This window comes from Pongo pygmaeus, chromosome 21 (assembly GCF_028885625.2).
Source record: "Pongo pygmaeus isolate AG05252 chromosome 21, NHGRI_mPonPyg2-v2.0_pri, whole genome shotgun sequence".
NCBI lineage: Eukaryota > Metazoa > Chordata > Mammalia > Primates > Hominidae > Pongo > Pongo pygmaeus.
Genome location: NC_072394.2, coordinates 47,620,881 through 47,639,971, shown reverse-complemented (window position 1 = coordinate 47,639,971; position 19,091 = coordinate 47,620,881). Strand labels below are relative to the sequence as shown.

At 47.9% G+C, this 19,091-nt stretch overlaps 1 protein-coding gene across 1 annotated transcript; it reads left to right on the top strand.

The window, feature by feature from the left end:
• Nucleotides 1–6,574: 6,574 nt before the first annotated feature.
• KCNS1 (potassium voltage-gated channel modifier subfamily S member 1) lies at nt 6,575–15,442 on the top strand. The gene is made up of 4 exons (XM_054468193.2): nt 6,575–6,801; nt 8,487–8,565; nt 9,031–10,064; nt 12,375–15,442. Exons 2-4 carry the CDS (start codon nt 8,490–8,492, stop codon nt 12,843–12,845), a joined length of 1,581 nt encoding a protein of 526 aa, XP_054324168.1. The 5' UTR covers nt 6,575–6,801; nt 8,487–8,489; the 3' UTR covers nt 12,846–15,442.
• Nucleotides 15,443–19,091: the final 3,649 nt, after the last annotated feature.

Sequence of the window (19,091 nt, the reverse complement as noted above, 5' to 3'; positions counted from 1 at the left end):
GGTGGCAGTGACAGTGTAGCCTGTTTATTTTTGAGACAGAGTTTCGCTCTTGTTGTCTAGGCTAGAGTGCAATGGCACGATCTTGGCTCACTGCAACCTCCACCTCCCGAGTTCAAGTGTTCCTCCTGCCTCAGCCTCCCAAGTACCTGGGATTACAGGCACCTGCTACCACACCCGGCTAATTTTTATATTTTTAGTAGAGATGGGGCTTCACCATGTTGGCCAGGCTGGTCTTGAACTCCTGACCTCAGGCAATCTGCCCGCCTCAGCCTCCCAAAGTGCTGGGATTACAGGTGTCAGCCACCACACCTGACCTCCACCCTTCTTGGAGCTTCTGCCCTCTGCCATGAGAAGAGCTTGCCCAGAGCCACTTGTCTTGCTGGAGAGACTCACCTGGGGCAAGCCTGAAGCTGAGCCAGACCAGCCAAGCCTCAAACTTGCCAAAGAGAAATAAACATTTGTGGTAAGAAGACACAGAGATTCAGGGGTTGTTTGTCACAGATTTATCACAGTAAGAGCTTGACTAATTCAGATTCTGGTTATTAGTCTGTAGTGAATGTCTACTGTAGATCTCCCACTTTTAAACATCATTTCATTCATCCAACCCATAACCCTGAGAAAGGCTATTCCCATTTGCAGTGAAGAAATAGTGGCTATGAGATAAGTGACTTGCCCAAGACCCCCAGCTGAGAAATGATGTAGCCAGGATTAAACCATACCTTACTCCTCCCTTGAGAGTAATAAAGGCAGCAACAGCTAACAATTACAGATCATGTGCCACGGACCAGGTATCATTTTAATCACTTTACATGTATAATCTTGTATAATCTCATTAAATCCTTGTATCCTTATCGGGTAGGCTTCATTAATTTTCCCCATTTCACACATGAGGAAACTGAAGCACAAAGAGGTTAATTTGGCCAAAGTTATCCAACTTGTAAGTACTAGAGCTGGGATTCAACCTCGAGCAGTCTAACCATAAACTTTACATCCCTATTGATTACACTAATTAATTACAATCAGTCTTTGAAGATTCCTCCCACTTAAGATTCCTCCCATCTGACGATTCAGTGTCCACATCTGAAAAACGAAGATCACAAAGACCCAAGAACGTTAAGTGACCAGACTTAATTCTAGACAACTGGAACCCAAGCCTGTTGATACACAGCTTATTGCCCTAGGTTTCTTTCCTCAAAGGCATCAGGAGGAAAATTAGGGGGTCACAGCAGGAAGCTCCCAGTTAAGCCAGTTAAGACTTGGCTGCCAAGAGCCCTGTGACTATCCTGGAGCTCTGAGTTCTGAGCTAGGTCCTTGGAATGGCAGGAGGTGACAGGTCACAGACCATGGCTTCTCTGGCTATAGGTAGCAGCATCTACACAGCCCATTCTAGATTCCCTGCTCAGCTTCCTGGCTAGTTCATTCCCTGTTCCAGCAGTTCTGTGAGTTGGTCTATGCAGTGCCAGCTCCAAGTTCAGCTCCAACCCAGTCAGCTCTATCTCTACTGCCTGTCTCCGCTGCCTTTCTGGAAAGTCTCCTAGGAGGCTGGTTCCTTTTGCAGACTCTAACCTTGCTTTCCTCCCTCACTCATTCAATAAATGTTTGCTGAGCACTTAATATAGGCTCTAGGCTGTGCTTCGCAGAACTCATGCACTAGTGGATGAGACAAAGCCCTAGCTAGATAGTTGCATGACATATACCAGACTGGAGAGGCCTGGGAGGCTACGGGAGGCCAGGAGAGACCTAACTCAGCCTAGAAACCAGGCAAGTCTTCCTGAAGATGATATCCAGGTCAAGACCTTGAGTTTTAGCAGGAGCTAGCCAAGTAGAACACTTCTAATTATCCATTCTCCCCTTCTTCCTTACCAATAGCAGCGTCCCTGGTTAGAAATATTTGCCCTGCCCCACCCCCAGGCTCTTGGAGTGCCGGTGACATTCCATATTTTGACCTGGGTGGTAGTTACAATGGATACATACATTTATTTTTTTAAAAAATCATTCAGCTGTAACTTAATATTTGTGCACTTTACTATGGGAACAGTATATTTCAATTTTAAAGGTAAATTAAAAATTTAAAAATATGTTTCCTCTCCAGGCTCCCTTGCACCAAACAATGATCATGTGACCCAAGACTGGCCAATCAGAAGTAAGGAAAATCTACTAGGCGGGGCTACATGGCAAGCTATAGTTTTCCTAACTAAGGAGGTGGACTTGGCCTTTTGTTTGTCATCCATTTACCCTGTGTCCTTCCTGGAACATGGCTGCTGACACTAGAACAGCCATCTGGTGTCCTTGAGGATTGTCTTAGTTGGGTTCCCCCAGAATAAATCTTGAGATGAAGAATCATATGACGGTGATGCTTTGGAAATGTTTCCAGGAAAAATGGCTATAGGAGTACAGAAGTTCACCAGGAAGAGAAGAAGCCAGTGATGATGTGAAATCCAGTGAAGTCCCACAGAGCAGTTCTAGAAACAAGCATAGATGGAGCACACACATTCTCAGGTACTTCAGGTTCTCGCTGTGTGGAGCCATAGCAGGCTCTGGCAGCCTCAGGAAAGCCCCAGATATTAGCTGTCAGGAGGAAAAACATACCAGGAGCCTGTGTGCACAAAAGCAGTAAAGGATCCCAGAGAAGCTGTGGGCACGAATGAGTCACATAAGAATGGTGGAGGAGGAAGTGACAAGGAGCCTGGGTCTTCAGGGCTATTCATGAGCAGCTGTACCTACACTGGCCTGCCAAAAAAAAAAGTCAACTCTTCTCTAGTGAAGTCATTGTAATTCTGTTTTTGTTCCTGCAGCTAAATTAAATTCTAACTGATCTGCAGGGTAAAGAAAGGGCAGTAGGAGTTGTTCATGGAGAGGGAACAGCATGCACTGGTCCTCATCTCAATCCTGAAAGGTAGGTGCTGTTCCCATTTTGCAGATGAGGAAGATAAGGATCCAAGAGAATCCTTGGCCCAAGGTCACACAGCCAGAATCTTGGGCCAAGAGAATCCTTGGCCCAAGAGAATGCTTGGCCCAAGGTCACACAGCAGTTTAGTGGCAAAGGCAGGATTCGAACCCAGCGTATTCATTATCTATTGCTGTGTAACAAGGTTTCACAAATGCAGCAGCTTAAAGCAACACACATGTATTATCTCACAGTTTCTGTGGGTCAAGATCCCGGGCACAGTTTAACTGGGTCTTCTGCTTCAGTTTCTCTGCTTCACGAGACTGCACTCGAGGGGTCGGCCATGGTGGGAGTCTCATCTGAGCTTCAATTAGAGAAGGATCTACTTTCAAATTCAACAACAGGGTTGTTGGCAGAATGTCAGTTCCTTGAGGACTAATGGACTGAATACCACAGCTCCTGGCTGGTTGTTGGCTGGAAGTCACCCTCATTTTCTTACCTTTCCCGCCTGGCAACTTGCTTCATCAAAGCCAGCTGGAAGTCACAACCTTAAGTAACCTAATCAGAGAAGTGACATCCCATCACTTTTGCTATATTCTGTTCATTAGAAGCAGCTCAGTAAGGCCTGTCCACACACAAGGGGAGGGGATTGCACAAGGGCATGAACACCAGGAGGCTGACATCACTGGCAGACATCTTAGAAGATGCCCGTCACATCCAGGTCTACTTAATTCCAGAATTTTCTGTATTTTCTGCAAAATCAAGCTTACTCTGAAGGTAAAACCCCACGGATTCCAATGACTAAACCTGGTCAGGGACTAAGGGAGAATTTGGGGGACAGGCCATCCATGGTACATGAAGGACAGGGATGCCCCGTCCTTCCCACCTGTAAGGCCCACCTTCCCACACTTGTGGCTCACAAATTCCACCAAAACTTCATTTACGTCTCACTATGGTTTCATCTGGGGATGAAACCAGATCCTGGTTTCATTCTCTTCTGCCCTTGGGAAATAGGTCTGTCTTTTCTCTCAATTTTGGAAACAGTCTCTGCAGCTCCAGGGAAAACTCCTGAGTCCTGAGGGGTAGCGAAGGCTGCAGTCAAACTCTTAGGCCAGGAAACAGAAGACCTGCTTCTCGGCAAATGTGCCTCAGTTTCCCTGTTGGTCAAATGAGGGAATTGGGCAAGATGCTCACTAAGCAGCTTCCTGCTCTAACTTCTTCTTTCGAGGGAAAAACTAAAGTGGCACAGCCTAGGGCTGTGCTGTCTAATATGGCAGCCATGAGCCATGTGTGGCTACTGAGCACATAAAATGTGACTAGTCCAAACTGAGATTTGCTATAGATAAATCTCAAAAAATCTCTCTCAAAAAATAAAAAATAAAATAAATTAGTACACTAGATTTATATATGGGAGGCAGAATTCAGATGACCCCCTCCTCAATGATCCTCATCCCTGTATAATCGCCTCCTCTTTAAGTGTAGGTGGAACCCATGAATGTATATTATATGGCAGAAGGGAGATTGCCCTGGGTGGGCCTGGACTAATCAGGTGAGAGTTTTAAAGTCAGAGATTTTTCTCTGGCTGGTTACAGGAGAGGAATTCAGCACTCTGATGTGCCTGAAAGAAAGCAAGCATTCATGCTATGAACTGCCTAAGGGCAGGAACTGTAGTCAGCTTCTAGAATCTGAGATTGATCCCCAGGGGACAGCTAACAGGAAAAGAGAGACCTCAGTCCTATAAGCACAAGGAAATGAATTCTGCCAACAATCTGTGAGCTTGGAAGAAAACTCTGAAGCTCACATGAGAACCTCAACCCTGGCTGACACCTTGGCTTCAACCTGGTGAGACCCTGAGGGTCCAGCCATGCCATGCCCAGACTTCTGACCTACAGAAACCATGAGATCATAAATTTGTATTGTTTTAAGCTACTAAATTGTGGTAATTTGTTATGTAGCAATAAGAAAAATTAGTACACTGGATTTTAGAGACTTAGTACAAAAAAAAAGAAAATGTAAAATATCTCAATAATTACTGATTCCAATGTTGAAATTATAATATTTTAGATTTAATAAAAGATATCACTAAAAATACAGTTGATCCTGAAACAACACAGGTTTGAACTGCTAGTGTCCACTTATATGCAGATTTTTTTCCAATAAATACATTGGAAAATTTTTGGAGATTTGTGACAATTTGAAAAAACTTACAGATGAACCATGTCGACTAGAAATATCAAAAGCCTTAAGAATAAGTTAGATATGTTGTGAATGCCTAAGATATATGTAGATACTATTTATGTGTTAATCAACTGTCTATATTATTGGTAAGGTTTCTGGCGAACAGTAGGTTATTACTAGTTAAGTTTCAGGGGAGTCAAAAGTTATATTCTAATTTTCTAGGCATGGAGGAGTGGTTTCCCTAACCCCCACTGTTCGAGGAGTAACTGTAATTTCGCCTGTTTTTTACTTCTTTAAAATGTTGCAATCAGAAATGTAAAAGGATATATGTGGGCCGGACGCGGTGGCTCATGCCTGTAATCTCAGCATTTTGGGAGGCCAAGGCAGGTAGATCATTTGAGGCCAGAAGTTCAAGACCAGCCTGGCCAACATGGTGAAACCCCTTCTCTACTAAAAATACAAAAATTAGCTGGGCATGGTGGTGCACGCCTGTAATCCCAGCTACTCGGGAGGCTGAGGCAGGAGAATCGCTTGAACCCAGGAGGCGGAGGGTGCAGTGAGCCAAGATTGTGCCACTGCACTCCAGCCTGGCAACAGAGTGAGTGAGACTCTATCTCAAAAAATAAAAAATAAAATAAAATAATATAATATATGTGGCTCACATTATAGGTGTTGGACTGTGCTGGCCTAGAGGACTCAGAAGTCAGCCATGGGACCTCCGGCAAGTCACCACACCTCTCAAAGCAGTTGTTATGTGTGAGATAGGAATAATAGTAGCACTTACCCCACAGATAAATTTGCAGTTTGAGTGAGATTGAGGTCTATGCTTGACCCAAGGTAAGTACTCAATAAATGTTGGTAATTATCATTATTATTAATAACAATATGTGCAAAGGCTCATACCCAGGCCCTAGTCTCCAGTGGCCTCTCCCCAACCAGGCACACAGCAGCCACACAACAGGTACATGTGTGGGGATTTCATAACCTCTACAAAGCTCTTTGGCACATGTTCTTTGCCCTCACAACCCACTTGGCAGGTGGGAATCAGGAACCCGTGGGCAGGTAAGGACACTGTGCCTCAGGGGTAAAATGATCGTTTCAAGCTTCACAACTCACCTAGGAAGAACCTGGGGCTCCAAGGGAGATGAGGCCACCTTCTACAGCTCCCTAACTCAGATGCCCACGGTCTGAGAAAATGACTGGAGCTCACCCCTAAAATGGGGGACACAAGATCCTGGCCCTGTCAAGTGTGTGTGCCAGGAATAACTGAGATCAATAACTTGCAGCAGCTGAAGTACCCTGGCACATACTAAACACTCAATTAAGAAAATCATGATTACTGTTGTTCCTTTGCCAGAGAAGCTTCTGCTGAAATCCCTCTCTAGGGGGAATCCTCACGCCCTAAATGACCCCTCCTTCCCGGCCCCGTAACTCCGGAGGATGCCCCTGCAGGTAGGCCCAGTCTCCAGACACCACCACCCCCCAACCGAGTCAGGAATAGAAACCGCCGCCTCCGGCCGCCAGCGGCCTCACTCCCTCCTCCGGCAGCGATCGATGCGGCCTTCAACCGCGGGGGACTAGGCAAGGAAAGAAGGAAGGAGAGGGCAGCGGGGCCGCCTGCAGCAGGAGGCTCGGCGGGGCCGGCGGGGCAGAGGCGAGACCGAGTATAGCCAGCGGCTCCCAGCCTCGGTGCCTTTGGGACAGACACGCGAGGCGCCCGGGAGGTGCCACCACAGGTAAGGGGCCTCCTTTGGGGAGGGACGTGGCTCCGGGACGGTCCCGGGCAGCCAGAGTGGGAGGCGGGGCTGCCTGGGGCTCCTGGTGCTCTTATCTCCTCTAAGAGACTCCCCCACCCCCCGCCAAGGAGGAAGCAGTGTGGGGTGGCCGCGCTTTGGAGACCCTGGCTGGTACAGTTTGCTCATCTGGAAAATGGGATTAGAAAACCTCCCTGGCAGGGTTGGTGTAGGGATTAAACCGAGTGAGGTGTGCATGGAGCCCAGAGAAGTGACTAGCAGATAGGAGGTGCTCAAAATAAGTGTGTGGAGAGAGAATGAAGTAAAAAAACCTGGTCTCCAACCTTAGCTGTGCCATGGACTAGCTGGATGATTTTGAACAAGTCACTTGATCTTTCTTACTGATATTCAGGTTCTTGTCAGAAAATGTTTGTTGAATTAATTATCCCGTTTCATAGAGCAGGAAAGTGAGTTTCTGATGGATGAAGGGATTTGCCCAATATTATGCTTCTAATGGGTGATGGAACTGGATTAGAAATTTCATTTTTTGATGCCAAATGCAGGTGGAGATCCAAGTGGAGGTGGGAGTGGAGCTACATCACACATGTTTATTGTGCATTGATTATGTGCCAGGGACCATGCTGCACATAAACATCTTGCATCGTTTAATTCTCTGAGCCTCTCCTGGAAAGTATGATGCTGCCCGGTTCCACAGACAGGGAAACAAGCCCAGAGAGGGCAACGAATGCACTCAAGGTCAGCAGCTAGTAAGTGGCAGACTCAGGTCTGACCACACAGAAGTACACAGGATTAACATTTATCGAGCATCTACTGTTTTCCCAGGGCTTTGAACATATACTGCAATAATGATTCATCCTAAGCAACATTATCCCCATTCTAGAGGTAAAAGAGCTAAAGCCCAGAGTGGGAAGGAGACTGGCCTGAGGTCACACAAGTGATAGAGCTAAGGGTGGAACCCCAAATCCATTTAATGCCAAGCCCAGGTGCTTTACACACACTTAATCCCTAGTCTAGGCATTACTGAACCCACAGTGCAAATGCGATTGCCAGTGGTGAGGAGGTGTCACTAGCCCCCAATTCCAGCAGAGTCAGGAGTCAGTGGGTAATGGAAGAACCTAAATCCTTCCTGAGTATCCACTAAGGCTGAGCACTTTCTATAATCTACCTTAATCCTCCAGCCATCCCTGGAGGTAGGTGCTATTGTCTATGTTGTGCAGGAAATTGAGACCTGGAGGACAAATAGCTTCCTCAAGGCCCCAGGTGCATCAGGGGTGGAGATAAACCCAGGTTTGCCTGACTCCAGAAGATAGTGACACCAGTGAATAATTTATTAAATTCCTTCTGTGAGCCAAGCCCAAGAAAGACATTAGGTCATTTAATCTTCATAACCACACTTTGAGGTGAATATTTTTATCTCCATTTCACAGAGGCTCAGAGAGGTGATGTTACTTGCCTAAGGTGACACAAGAGAGCCAAGGTTCAAGGTCAGGTCTGGCTGACTCTACAGATGCTTTACATAATCTAAAGCAGGAGCTCTCAAACTTGACTATGTATCCGAATCACTTTCCAATCTTGTTAGAACACAAACTGCTAGACCCCACCCTTAGAGTTCCCAATTCAGTAAATCGATGGCAGGCTGAGAATTTGCATCTTTGACAAATTCCCAGGTGATGCTGATGCTGCTGGTCCGGGGAACACACTATGAGAACCTCCGGCCTAAAGTGGTGCTCCCAACACCCCTAGTAGGTAAGTGTTACTATCCTCATTTTGCAGAAGAAACAGGTTCAGAGGGCTGGCGGGCCCAAGATCCCACAGTAGACCTTTGGTGTAAATAAATCCAAGTTTGTCCTGGAAAAGGAGACATCCTATGTGAGCACCCACTAGGTGCCAGGACATCCTGCGATTCCATCGCTTTCATATCCTTCCAGGTAGATCTCAGCATTTACTTTCCAAAGGAGAAAAATGAAATGGGGGTGGGGTGGGTCAGTGATTTGGCCAAAGTCAAATGATGGGGATGAAGGATAGTCAAAGCCAGGCCTGACTCTGAGTCCAGAGGGCACCTGACATCTACTGAGCGCCTCCTGCATACCAGATGCTTCACACAGAGCCTCCAACACCCCTTGGCTGGTTGGATGGAGGACAGGATTTTAACCTGGTCTTCCAGGAAGGGAAGCCCGGGAACTCCTCAGCGCGCCCTTCTGGTGTCCGCAGGGAGGAGCACTGAAACCTTTGTGAGCGAGTTCCCGGGCCCCGACACCGGGATCCGCTGGCGGCGAAGCGACGAAGCGCTGCGCGTGAACGTGGGTGGCGTGCGGCGGCAGCTGAGCGCGCGCGCCCTGGCGCGCTTCCCGGGCACGCGGTTGGGCCGCCTGCAGGCCGCGGCGTCGGAGGAGCAGGCGCGGCGCCTGTGCGACGACTACGACGAGGCGGCGCGCGAATTCTACTTCGACCGGCACCCGGGCTTCTTCCTGGGCCTGCTGCACTTCTACCGCACTGGCCACCTGCACGTGCTCGACGAGCTGTGCGTCTTCGCCTTTGGCCAGGAGGCCGACTACTGGGGCCTGGGCGAGAACGCGCTTGCCGCGTGCTGCCGCGCGCGCTACCTGGAGAGGCGTTTGACCCAGCCGCACGCCTGGGACGAGGACAGCGACACGCCGAGCAGCGTGGACCCGTGCCCCGACGAGATCTCCGACGTGCAGCGAGAGCTGGCGCGCTATGGCGCGGCGCGCTGTGGCCGCCTGCGCCGCCGCCTTTGGCTGACCATGGAGAACCCGGGCTACTCGCTGCCGAGCAAGCTCTTCAGCTGCGTCTCCATCAGCGTGGTGCTCGCCTCCATCGCCGCCATGTGCATCCACAGCCTGCCCGAGTACCAGGCCCGCGAGGCGGCGGCCGCCGTGGCTGCGGTGGCCGCGGGCCGCAGCCCGGAAGGCGTGCGCGACGACCCGGTGCTGCGACGCCTCGAGTACTTCTGCATCGCCTGGTTCAGCTTCGAGGTGTCGTCGCGCCTCCTGCTGGCGCCCAGTACGCGCAACTTCTTCTGCCACCCGCTCAACCTCATCGACATTGTGTCTGTGCTGCCCTTCTATCTCACGCTGCTGGCTGGTGTGGCACTGGGCGATCAGGGCGGCAAGGAGTTCGGCCACCTGGGCAAGGTGGTGCAGGTGTTCCGCCTCATGCGCATCTTCCGCGTACTCAAGTTGGCGCGCCATTCCACCGGGCTGCGTTCGCTGGGAGCCACGCTCAAGGTACGGCCTCTGAGGCCAGGTTGGAGCGGGGGTGGGCGGGTGTAGCCATCCGGCAGGTTAGCAGGTTAACTTACAAGCCTGCCGAGTCCAGGCTTACGTTGAACTGAGACGCCATCCTTTGTGCCAGGCACAGGGCTGGACACCAGGTGTATGTTTCACATGCAGTGTGACTATCCCAACAGCCCTGTGAAGAAGGGCTTACCGTTATCTCTTTTTCCTGGGGAGAAAACTGGGGCATAGCTTTGCTTGTCTTTTTCAAAACAAAGAAAAAAGACAAAGATCACTTTTGATATGTCTATCAAACATCAAATTGTATATATCACAAAGATGCGCAAAGCAGGATGCTAAATGGCTTTCTGCTAGAGCCTTTCTTCTGGCACTATCAGGGGGCTCTGATAATCATAGGTCACTCTTAATAGGTAAAGTCTAGGAATAGCCCCAGGAGCTAACACTTACTGAGCACTAAATCTGTGCCAATTTCACATCCATTATCAATTTAGTCCTTAGGAGAACTTCCTTAGGAAGATGCTATTATTTATTCTCTTCCCGTAGATGAAGAAGTTGAGGTTGGAGGGTTGGCTCTTTAAAGCCTGGTTGCAGTTTACTGAGCATCCTCATGGTGCCAGGTGCTGCATTGTGGGTGAATCACTGCCCTGGCAAGCTTGCACTCAAGGGGGTGAAATTAGCCTGGTTTGAAGAGGGAGGCAAGGCGAACGGCGTGTGCCGAGGCCTGGAGAGAGAACAGGATGAATGCTGGGAGGAAGACATGGACGGAAGGAGATTCCCAGAGATGAGATTGAAGAGGCAAGCGGGGCAGGGCACCGAAGCGTCATGAAGTCTTGGCACATGATTTTGGACTTGGTCCCGAGCATATAGGAGAGCTCGTGAGAGGTTTAAACAGAGGTAAGTGTTATGGTCACTGCTTTGCAGAGGTGGAAACTGAGGCTCCAAGAGGTGACAGGGCTTGTTGGAGGTTCCTCAATAAGCAGTAGAGCCCAGAGAAGAACCCACCTGTGCCTGGCTCCAGCACCTCATGTTCTTTCTCCTAAAGTACCATGCGGCCCTGCTGATAATCCCCAGACAATGCTAAAAGAAAGATCCCTTCCACCCGTGCTTAGTAAAGCCTCTTATATGCCCTCAGGATACTGGGTGCTGGCAGATGACCTAGGCAGAATCCTAGGGCACTGGGCAGGTATAACGAATTACATTTGCCAGACCCCCTGAGCTCAGCATCTCCCCAGGGAAGATCCCTGTGCCCCAGAACGCTGCCCTGTCCCCTCTATGCAGAGAGCCAGGGCCTGACACGGCTAGTTTTGTCTTCAATAGGGGAGAAGAGTGTTACTAATCAGGGCTGCCAGGGTCTAAGATGCAGGTGTAATATACTCCAGATGAGAGCCTTGCTACTCAAAGTGATGCCCCTGACCACCAGCAGCTGTCTCATCACTTGGAAGCTTCCTAGACATGTAGATTCTCTGGCTCTACCCAAGACTATGCGATTGCGTTCTGCCAAGACCCCTGCATGATTCCTGCACGCATTAAAGTTGGAGAGACTCTGCTCTAGACTAGGGGTTCTCAGCCTTGCATTACTGACATTTGGGACCAGGTAATTCTTTGATGTGGGAGCTGCCCTGTACATTTTAGGATGTTTAGCAGCATCCGTGGCCTTTACCCACTAGAGGACAGTAGCACACCTGTCCCAGTTGCAACAACCAAAAATGTCTCTAGATATTCCCAAATGGCCCTTGCGGGGTGGAGGGGGGGAGGTGGTGGGCAAAACCACCCTGTTTGAGAATCACTGCCCTAGAGCTTGGCCTCAGGGACAAAGCAAACATACACAGCCATAGGAAAGTGAATTCTGTGGGTGGTCCAGGGGACTTATGTCCTCTCAGCTTCCTGGAGGAGCAAAAAATATTTTTATACTTTTCAGACCAGTCAAAAGTACATGAAACCAACTCTTTGCATTGTGGAATATAAACTATGGTTCTCTTGGTTGTGCAACAGTGTGTAAAAATCACAAGCTCTTCATTCCCTGGCTGTGGTGCCACCAGTAACCCCGGAGTTAGAAAAAACAGCTGTAGCCTAGCAGATACCTTGGACAATAGAACTTAGGCCTGTGCTCAAAACCAGGGAGTTTTGCTGCCAACTGTAGTTGAAAGATCTTAGTTTAAGGGACCTGGGCCTTAGCACCAGCTCTATCTTGCTGACTTTGGACCTGTCCTTTATACTCTCTGGGCCTCAGTTTCCCCATATGCCTAATACCAGGACTGTAAGCCCATCCACTCTGACTTGGCTTTCTACATTCTCTTTCAGCACAGCTACCGTGAGGTGGGCATCTTGCTGCTGTACCTGGCCGTGGGTGTGTCAGTGTTCTCTGGTGTGGCCTACACAGCTGAAAAGGAGGAGGACGTGGGCTTTAACACCATCCCAGCCTGCTGGTGGTGGGGCACAGTGAGCATGACCACCGTGGGCTATGGGGATGTGGTGCCAGTGACGGTGGCTGGCAAGCTGGCAGCCTCAGGCTGCATCCTAGGGGGCATCCTGGTGGTAGCACTCCCCATCACCATCATCTTCAACAAGTTCTCCCACTTTTACCGGCGCCAGAAGGCTCTGGAGGCAGCCGTGCGCAACAGCAACCACCGGGAGTTTGAAGACTTGCTGAGCAGCGTTGATGGGGTGTCGGAGGCATCTCTGGAGACATCCCGAGAAACCTCTCAGGAGGGACGGTCTGCAGATCTAGAGAGCCAGGCCCCCAGTGAGCCTCCACACCCTCAGATGTATTAAAACCAGGGATCCGTGACCCCCTGCCATGCCCCTACAGTCAGCTGAGACAGTAGAGATTCCTCTCCTGCTAAAGTTCTTCATGGTAGTGAGCCTCCCAGGATCACTCATGCTGTCCTGAGAAATGAGATCCAAAAGCTGCATTCCTTCCTCCAAAGGCCCAGGGCAGGACAGTGCTACCCTAGCTTCTGTGAGATTCTGCAAGCAACTCAGAAAGCTTTATAAACCTGCCTCCAAGCCATTCATGAAGCAGGCATGAGCCAGAGGGAGGAAGTTGAAAGGATGCTAATGATTCCTGAGCACCTCCTGTACATGAGCCAGGTCATGTTTGGCCTTGTGTTGGAGAAAGATAATTATCTCCACTTCACAGATGAGGAAACCGAGGCTAAGAGATGAGCAATGTCTCTCCCAGATGTCACAATTAGAAGTGGCAGAGTCAGGTGTGGAATCTGGGCTTGTTGGTGGGCCTGGAGCAATGCTCTATCAACTCCATCTTTCTTCTGCCCTCATGAAGTTTGCATGCGTTTTTTGGTGATTCATGGATCCCCAGAGTTGATCCACAAGATAAGAAATCCCTTTCAGAGCCAGGGAAGGGTCCAGACAGGAGATTTGGATATAGGAGCTCTGGATCTCAGCTGTGGTTCCTTTCTAGGAGCATCCAACAGGAGTCAGCAATCAAAGATGAGTCCTGGAGGGAAGGAGGATGAGTTCTGGGAGGAAGTACCATAGCATTGTACTTGCCTCTTTAGCTGGTATGCAAGATTTGCTAAGCAATAATCTTCCGATATTCCTCCCAGGGCTGATGTGAGAGAAAGAAAATCTGAAGGGCCCCTGGCCTGAGATCTAGACAACCTAGCTGCGCCAAGACCTGCCGTGTAAAGTGGTCCAATCCCTGCCTCCAAGTCCAGATTCCAGCCCCTCTGTCAAATGGTCAGAATCTGTGACCCAGAGGGCAATGAAAGCCAAGGAGAGCAGAGGGGTCTCTAATTTAAAGCCAGCTTAGCTCTGAAATGGTGGCAGAGGGCTGACATATATGAATACTGGCTTCCCAGACCCTCCCCCAACAGTCTGACCTTGGCAGTTCCTTTCTGCCCGTCACACAGACGTCCAGCCCTACCTTGTCCAGCAGTACCTAGAGTACCCATCCAGGCCCATGTGTGAGAGTCCTCTCCCTTCTGGCCAGCTCCAGCCCCCTCATCCTTGCTGGGGGCATATCTCTCATACCCGCCTGCTGAATCTTCTCTTCACTTGCTGAGAAAGTCAGAGGAGGGGATCCACTAGCCCTTTCCACATACTGAGGCTACAGCACCCAGCACTGTGCTGTTGTTGTCTGACTGTGGCTATCTCTGTCCCATCACCCTGAGCCTCAAGATGGAAGACATTGTCTGCTTGAACTCTGGGCTTGGTGCAGAGTAGGTATGTGGTAAATGTTGAATAGATCAACCAATTCCTACAGCCCACTGGGTGCCAAGCTCAGAGGGGAAAAAAAGATAGCCAGAGAGAGACCTGGCCCTCAAAAAGATGTGAACAAGACTGAAAAGGAGGTCCGTTGAGCTCCGCCTGCCCTGTCCCTGCTTGGTTCTTGAAGTTTTTACAATATATTCCTTGTAGGTTCTTCACTCACTCACTCAATAAATACCCATTGGAAGAGTCTTAAACTGGGGCTTCATGTGTGGCCTGCAGTCATGTTTTGGCTTAGTTCAACAGTATTTTTATTATATTTTAAGAATCTGAATGCCTTTGCGTGAGGCTTGCACTCTCAGGTTCCCCATAGCGTCTCCCCCGCTGCCACCCACAAACAGACACACATGCTGTTGTGTTATGCCCAGCCACTCTTATTTACTGGCTTCTGACTTGTGGACTGCTTACTAGTCTCAAGAGATACAGTGGTGGAAAAATATATCCCTATACTCATGAAGCTTACCGACTAGTAGGGAAGATAGACTCTATCGCAATAATCACATAAATAGATCATAGTGAGCTCTACTAAGTACAGGTGTGTATAACGTATCAGGGACCATGGCCTGAGAAAGTGAGAAGGCTTTCCTGAGCAAGTGACAATCTAACCTGCCATCCAAATGAGAAATTGCTAATTAAGCAAATGAGGTTCCAGTGGGGAGTACTCCAAGCAGAGAGCATGGCATGTGTGAAGGTGTGTGTCATACACAGGGCCTAGTACATAGTGGGCCCCCTACATACGCATGGATTCTGGGTCTCCAGATTGGAAAAGAGGATGGAGCTAGGCAGGAAAGGGCCTCCCTTGAATTCACCACACACATACCAGCCCTTCTGCACACTCTGCTCCTTACATCTAGGCCCAGCTGAACCCAGGTTAGGGACAGATCAGAAGGGCTGCATGTACCACCCTTATGGTCTTGCAGAACACAGCAAGAAACCCGATGGCGTCCATATTTTCTGACCCTACAAACAGGTCCCTAATACTGGTGTGGAGAAAGCGCAAGAGAGAATCATCTGGCCTGAGCCCACCATGAGGCTGTTTGTGGTCCTGGCAGAAAAGCAACAACTCGCTCCCCTTCCCATGTATCAATGAGAACCATTATGCAAATAAAGAGCTGGGCCGCAGGACGTGTTTCTGCTTGTATGGAGATGGCTCCCTGACATGCTGTCTGAGTGATTGGAGAGGGTGGGCAATATGTGGAGTGACTTGGAAGCCACTTTCTCAGGCTCCAGTCCTGGATTTGGCACAGACTTTGTCTGTGGTTGTGCCAGCCAGAACAGGTTGCAAGTGACAGGAATTCAGTTGGAACAAACTTGGTCAAAAAGGGTAATTTATAAAATAATTAAAGTGATGAATGACTGTTAACAATTAGAGTTTGGGGGTATAAGCAACAGAAACTGACATTAAGCAAAAAATGAATTTATTGGAAGATATATTAGTTTCCAGCAGCTGCTGTAACAAATTCAGACAAACTTGATGGCTTAAAACAGTAGAAATGTATTCTCTGACAGTTCTGGAGGCCAGAAATCCAAAATCAAGATGTCAGCAGGGCCACCCTCCCCTCTGGAGGCTCTAGGGGGAAACCCTCTCCTTTTCTCTTCTAGTTTGTGGTGGCTGCCACCATTCTTGGCTTTCCTTGGCTGTGGCTGCATCACTCAAGTCTCTGCCTCTGATCTCACTTCACTGTCTGTGTATGTCAAATCTTCCAATGCCTCTGTCTTATAAGGACACTTTTGATGACATTTAGGCCCACCAGGATAATCCAAGATGACCTCATCTCAAGATCCTTAACTTAACCACATTTGCAAAAAGACCCTTTCCCAAATAAGGTAACAGTTACAGGTTCCAGATATTAAAATATGGACATATGTTTTGGGGCCACCATCTGGCGCACTACAGAAGGGTATCTGTGAAATTCACCCGACCAAAGGAAGAGCTGACTGACGAGGCCTCAGGAAATACAAGAATGAGGAGAGCTCTAGGGACCTCAGTAGCAAGACTCATGAACCTTCTGTTTAAGACACTGCCACCCACATGATCTGCCTCCAGTCACCTTCCTTCCCTGTATCATCCTGCTCACAGTTCCAATCCCAGGAGACAGTCTGATTTCACTTGAGTCATATGCCTCTCTCTTGGGAGGGATGGAGGGCAAGGTACCGTATTCGTATTTGTGGCAGTTGGAGGAAAGTTACTTACCCAAAGAAAAGACCATCTATTGTCACCAAAATAAAGGCAAAAGGTATTAATAGGCAAAAATAGCATACCATACACTCCCATCCTTTTCCCATACACACAGATTTATGCATGTTTCTAACATAAGGAAACTCTTATATATAACCAAAATATACCGATCTCCCTAAAGGAAAGACACCCTATGGGGCATATCCTGTTCATGAATCCAGCTATAAGTTCATTCTTCCACTGGTACCACTAATTCTGTCTCAATATCCTGTAATATAAGGAATAAATGGTAAATGTAACTGCCACCAGCATACCTGTATGATACTAGAGGAAAGGAAAAGAAAAACACAGCAAGGAGGAAAAGAGGCCATTGCTACTTCTTCATTTCTGTAATGGTCATAAGGCTGCTGCTGGCATTTATAACATGCCTTCTCTGTGAGCCATGTCATGCCCCCTGCCTTTGGCCAGCACTTTAGTTGGTTGGGATTCTTTGTTTGATGGGGTAACCTAAACCTTTATTCCTAGCGAATCTGAGCACTTGTTAGTCCTGCTGGCATGTGAAGATTCCCCAAGGAATTCCATGGAGTTACTTGCATTCCTTTCTGCCTGCTTTGTGTAGCAGTAACCATATTTCCCCTTGACAGGGTGGTTGATTACCCTAATCAAGACTGTAGCTCCCTTCATACACACATAGGGAAAAGAAAAGCTCAGAAACTCCAGGTGACAGGCTGAGTCTCCAATTCAGGGTATTCTTCCTTGAGTACCAAAGAAGTATTCTTCCCTTGGGTACCAAAATCTCTTAAGTCAGCAGAGCTCAGAGTCATAGGGATAGGAAGCAATAGATTTGCAAGTGGGTCATCGGGTTTAATCAGAAAACATGCAACTTGATTGAAAGCAAACTTCTCATGCAATCAACTTACATCATTAGGGTCTACGTGAGCCAAATCCCATGTACCCATGGATACACTTGATGATGGAGTCCTTACTAGGCATGCTTGACTTTCTATCTTGATGGATGATATCGTAGTTGGTCACGTTGGGTCATAAGATTACCTGATATCCCATAGTTAGGCCTTCATTCACCATCAAAGCCCAGTAGCAAGCCAGGATCTGATAGCAGTAGAACCAACAAAATCCAAATTAACACTGTACTTCTTCTGTGGTGATAGAAGTACTACACATATGTCCAGGTTACTGGACACTCTAAGAAAATTCACTGAGATGCACTGGATTTATCTCCCACCTTGTAAAAGGTGTGTCTTACCTACAGAGCTGAAGTGTCTGCTCCTTTGTGCTCTCCAGGCCCTGTTAATGTGATTTAGTCAAAATTAGTTTGCTGTCTTTTAGAATAGGGATATTCGGGAAATCAAGGCCTTCCTGGTACAGAGCTGGAGAACAGAGGTATGCCTGAGTTAGAACAGTAAATGAAAACTCTTATCCCTTCTAGGCAATAGCAAAATGCTTCCAGTGGTTTCTGTTCCTCAGAGTAGAGAGTGAAACTAGTAGATGCATGACTCCAGGGACTGTAATGATGAGCATATATCTAACACAACAGTTAAAAATGGAATTATCATCTGACTAAAGTAATCCACTGTCATTTTCCAAGACCCATCTAATTTTGCACCTACCAGAGGAAATTAATGGTGTTTTTATTGGAGTCATCAGCCTGCAAGGTCTTTGGTAGAAACACTAATCGCTGCAGCCTCCCCTAAAGATATGTTACTACCGTTGACTTTTCTATTTTGAAAGAGTTGTTCAGTTGGATTCTATTGGCCTTTTATATCACAATGGCCCTCACTTCATGGGTCAGAGAGCCAATATGGGGATCTTTTCTAACTATCTCTCCGAAACTGCTGATATAGAATAGTTTTGGAATTCCATTAGGCCTCCAGTGGCATGGACAAAAGCCAAAACACTATTTTTCACATGATAGATGGACCTACAGTGGTACTCTTGAACCCAAGAAACTGGTATTAGCTCGAAGTCTTCATCAAGGTTCCCTGAATGGTGTATTTCCCTTTCCCCAGTATCCATTTACCTTGGGAAATGGCCACAGATCCTTTTGGAGAAGGCAAGAGAAATATTCACATTACACTCATGTAGTATAGCAGAGTCCTTCCTCAAAGGCGAGTAGCATATCCTTCAATCAAAGGGCTTTAGATCAATAAACGCAAGCCCAGTGTTAGGTGATGATCTGTAACTATCACAGTGGCTCAAGTCGTGACTTTTTTTTTTTTTTTTGCCAGAACTAGAGGGTGTTTTCGATTTTCGTTTTGCTTTGTTTTGTTTCTTATGTTTTGCTGGTTAAACAAATCAAGTAAGACTTTAGTGGGTTGTCTTTAACTTTTTAGGGCCCTACACTGTGGCAGTCTGCCACGGTTACTACTTGAGACCATGACTACTACAGTTACTACTGTTACTACTTGAGACCATCATTACGACAGCTTACTACTGTTACTGCCTGAGACCGTCATTACAAGACTGAATGAAGGGACGAATGTAGAAATGAAAACTTAAGACAAAAGAAACTATTTTAAAGGAAGGGGCCAGGGGAAGAAGAAGAGAGCTCCCTGCTTCTAGTGAGCAAAGGGAGCCCCCGAGCTTCCACA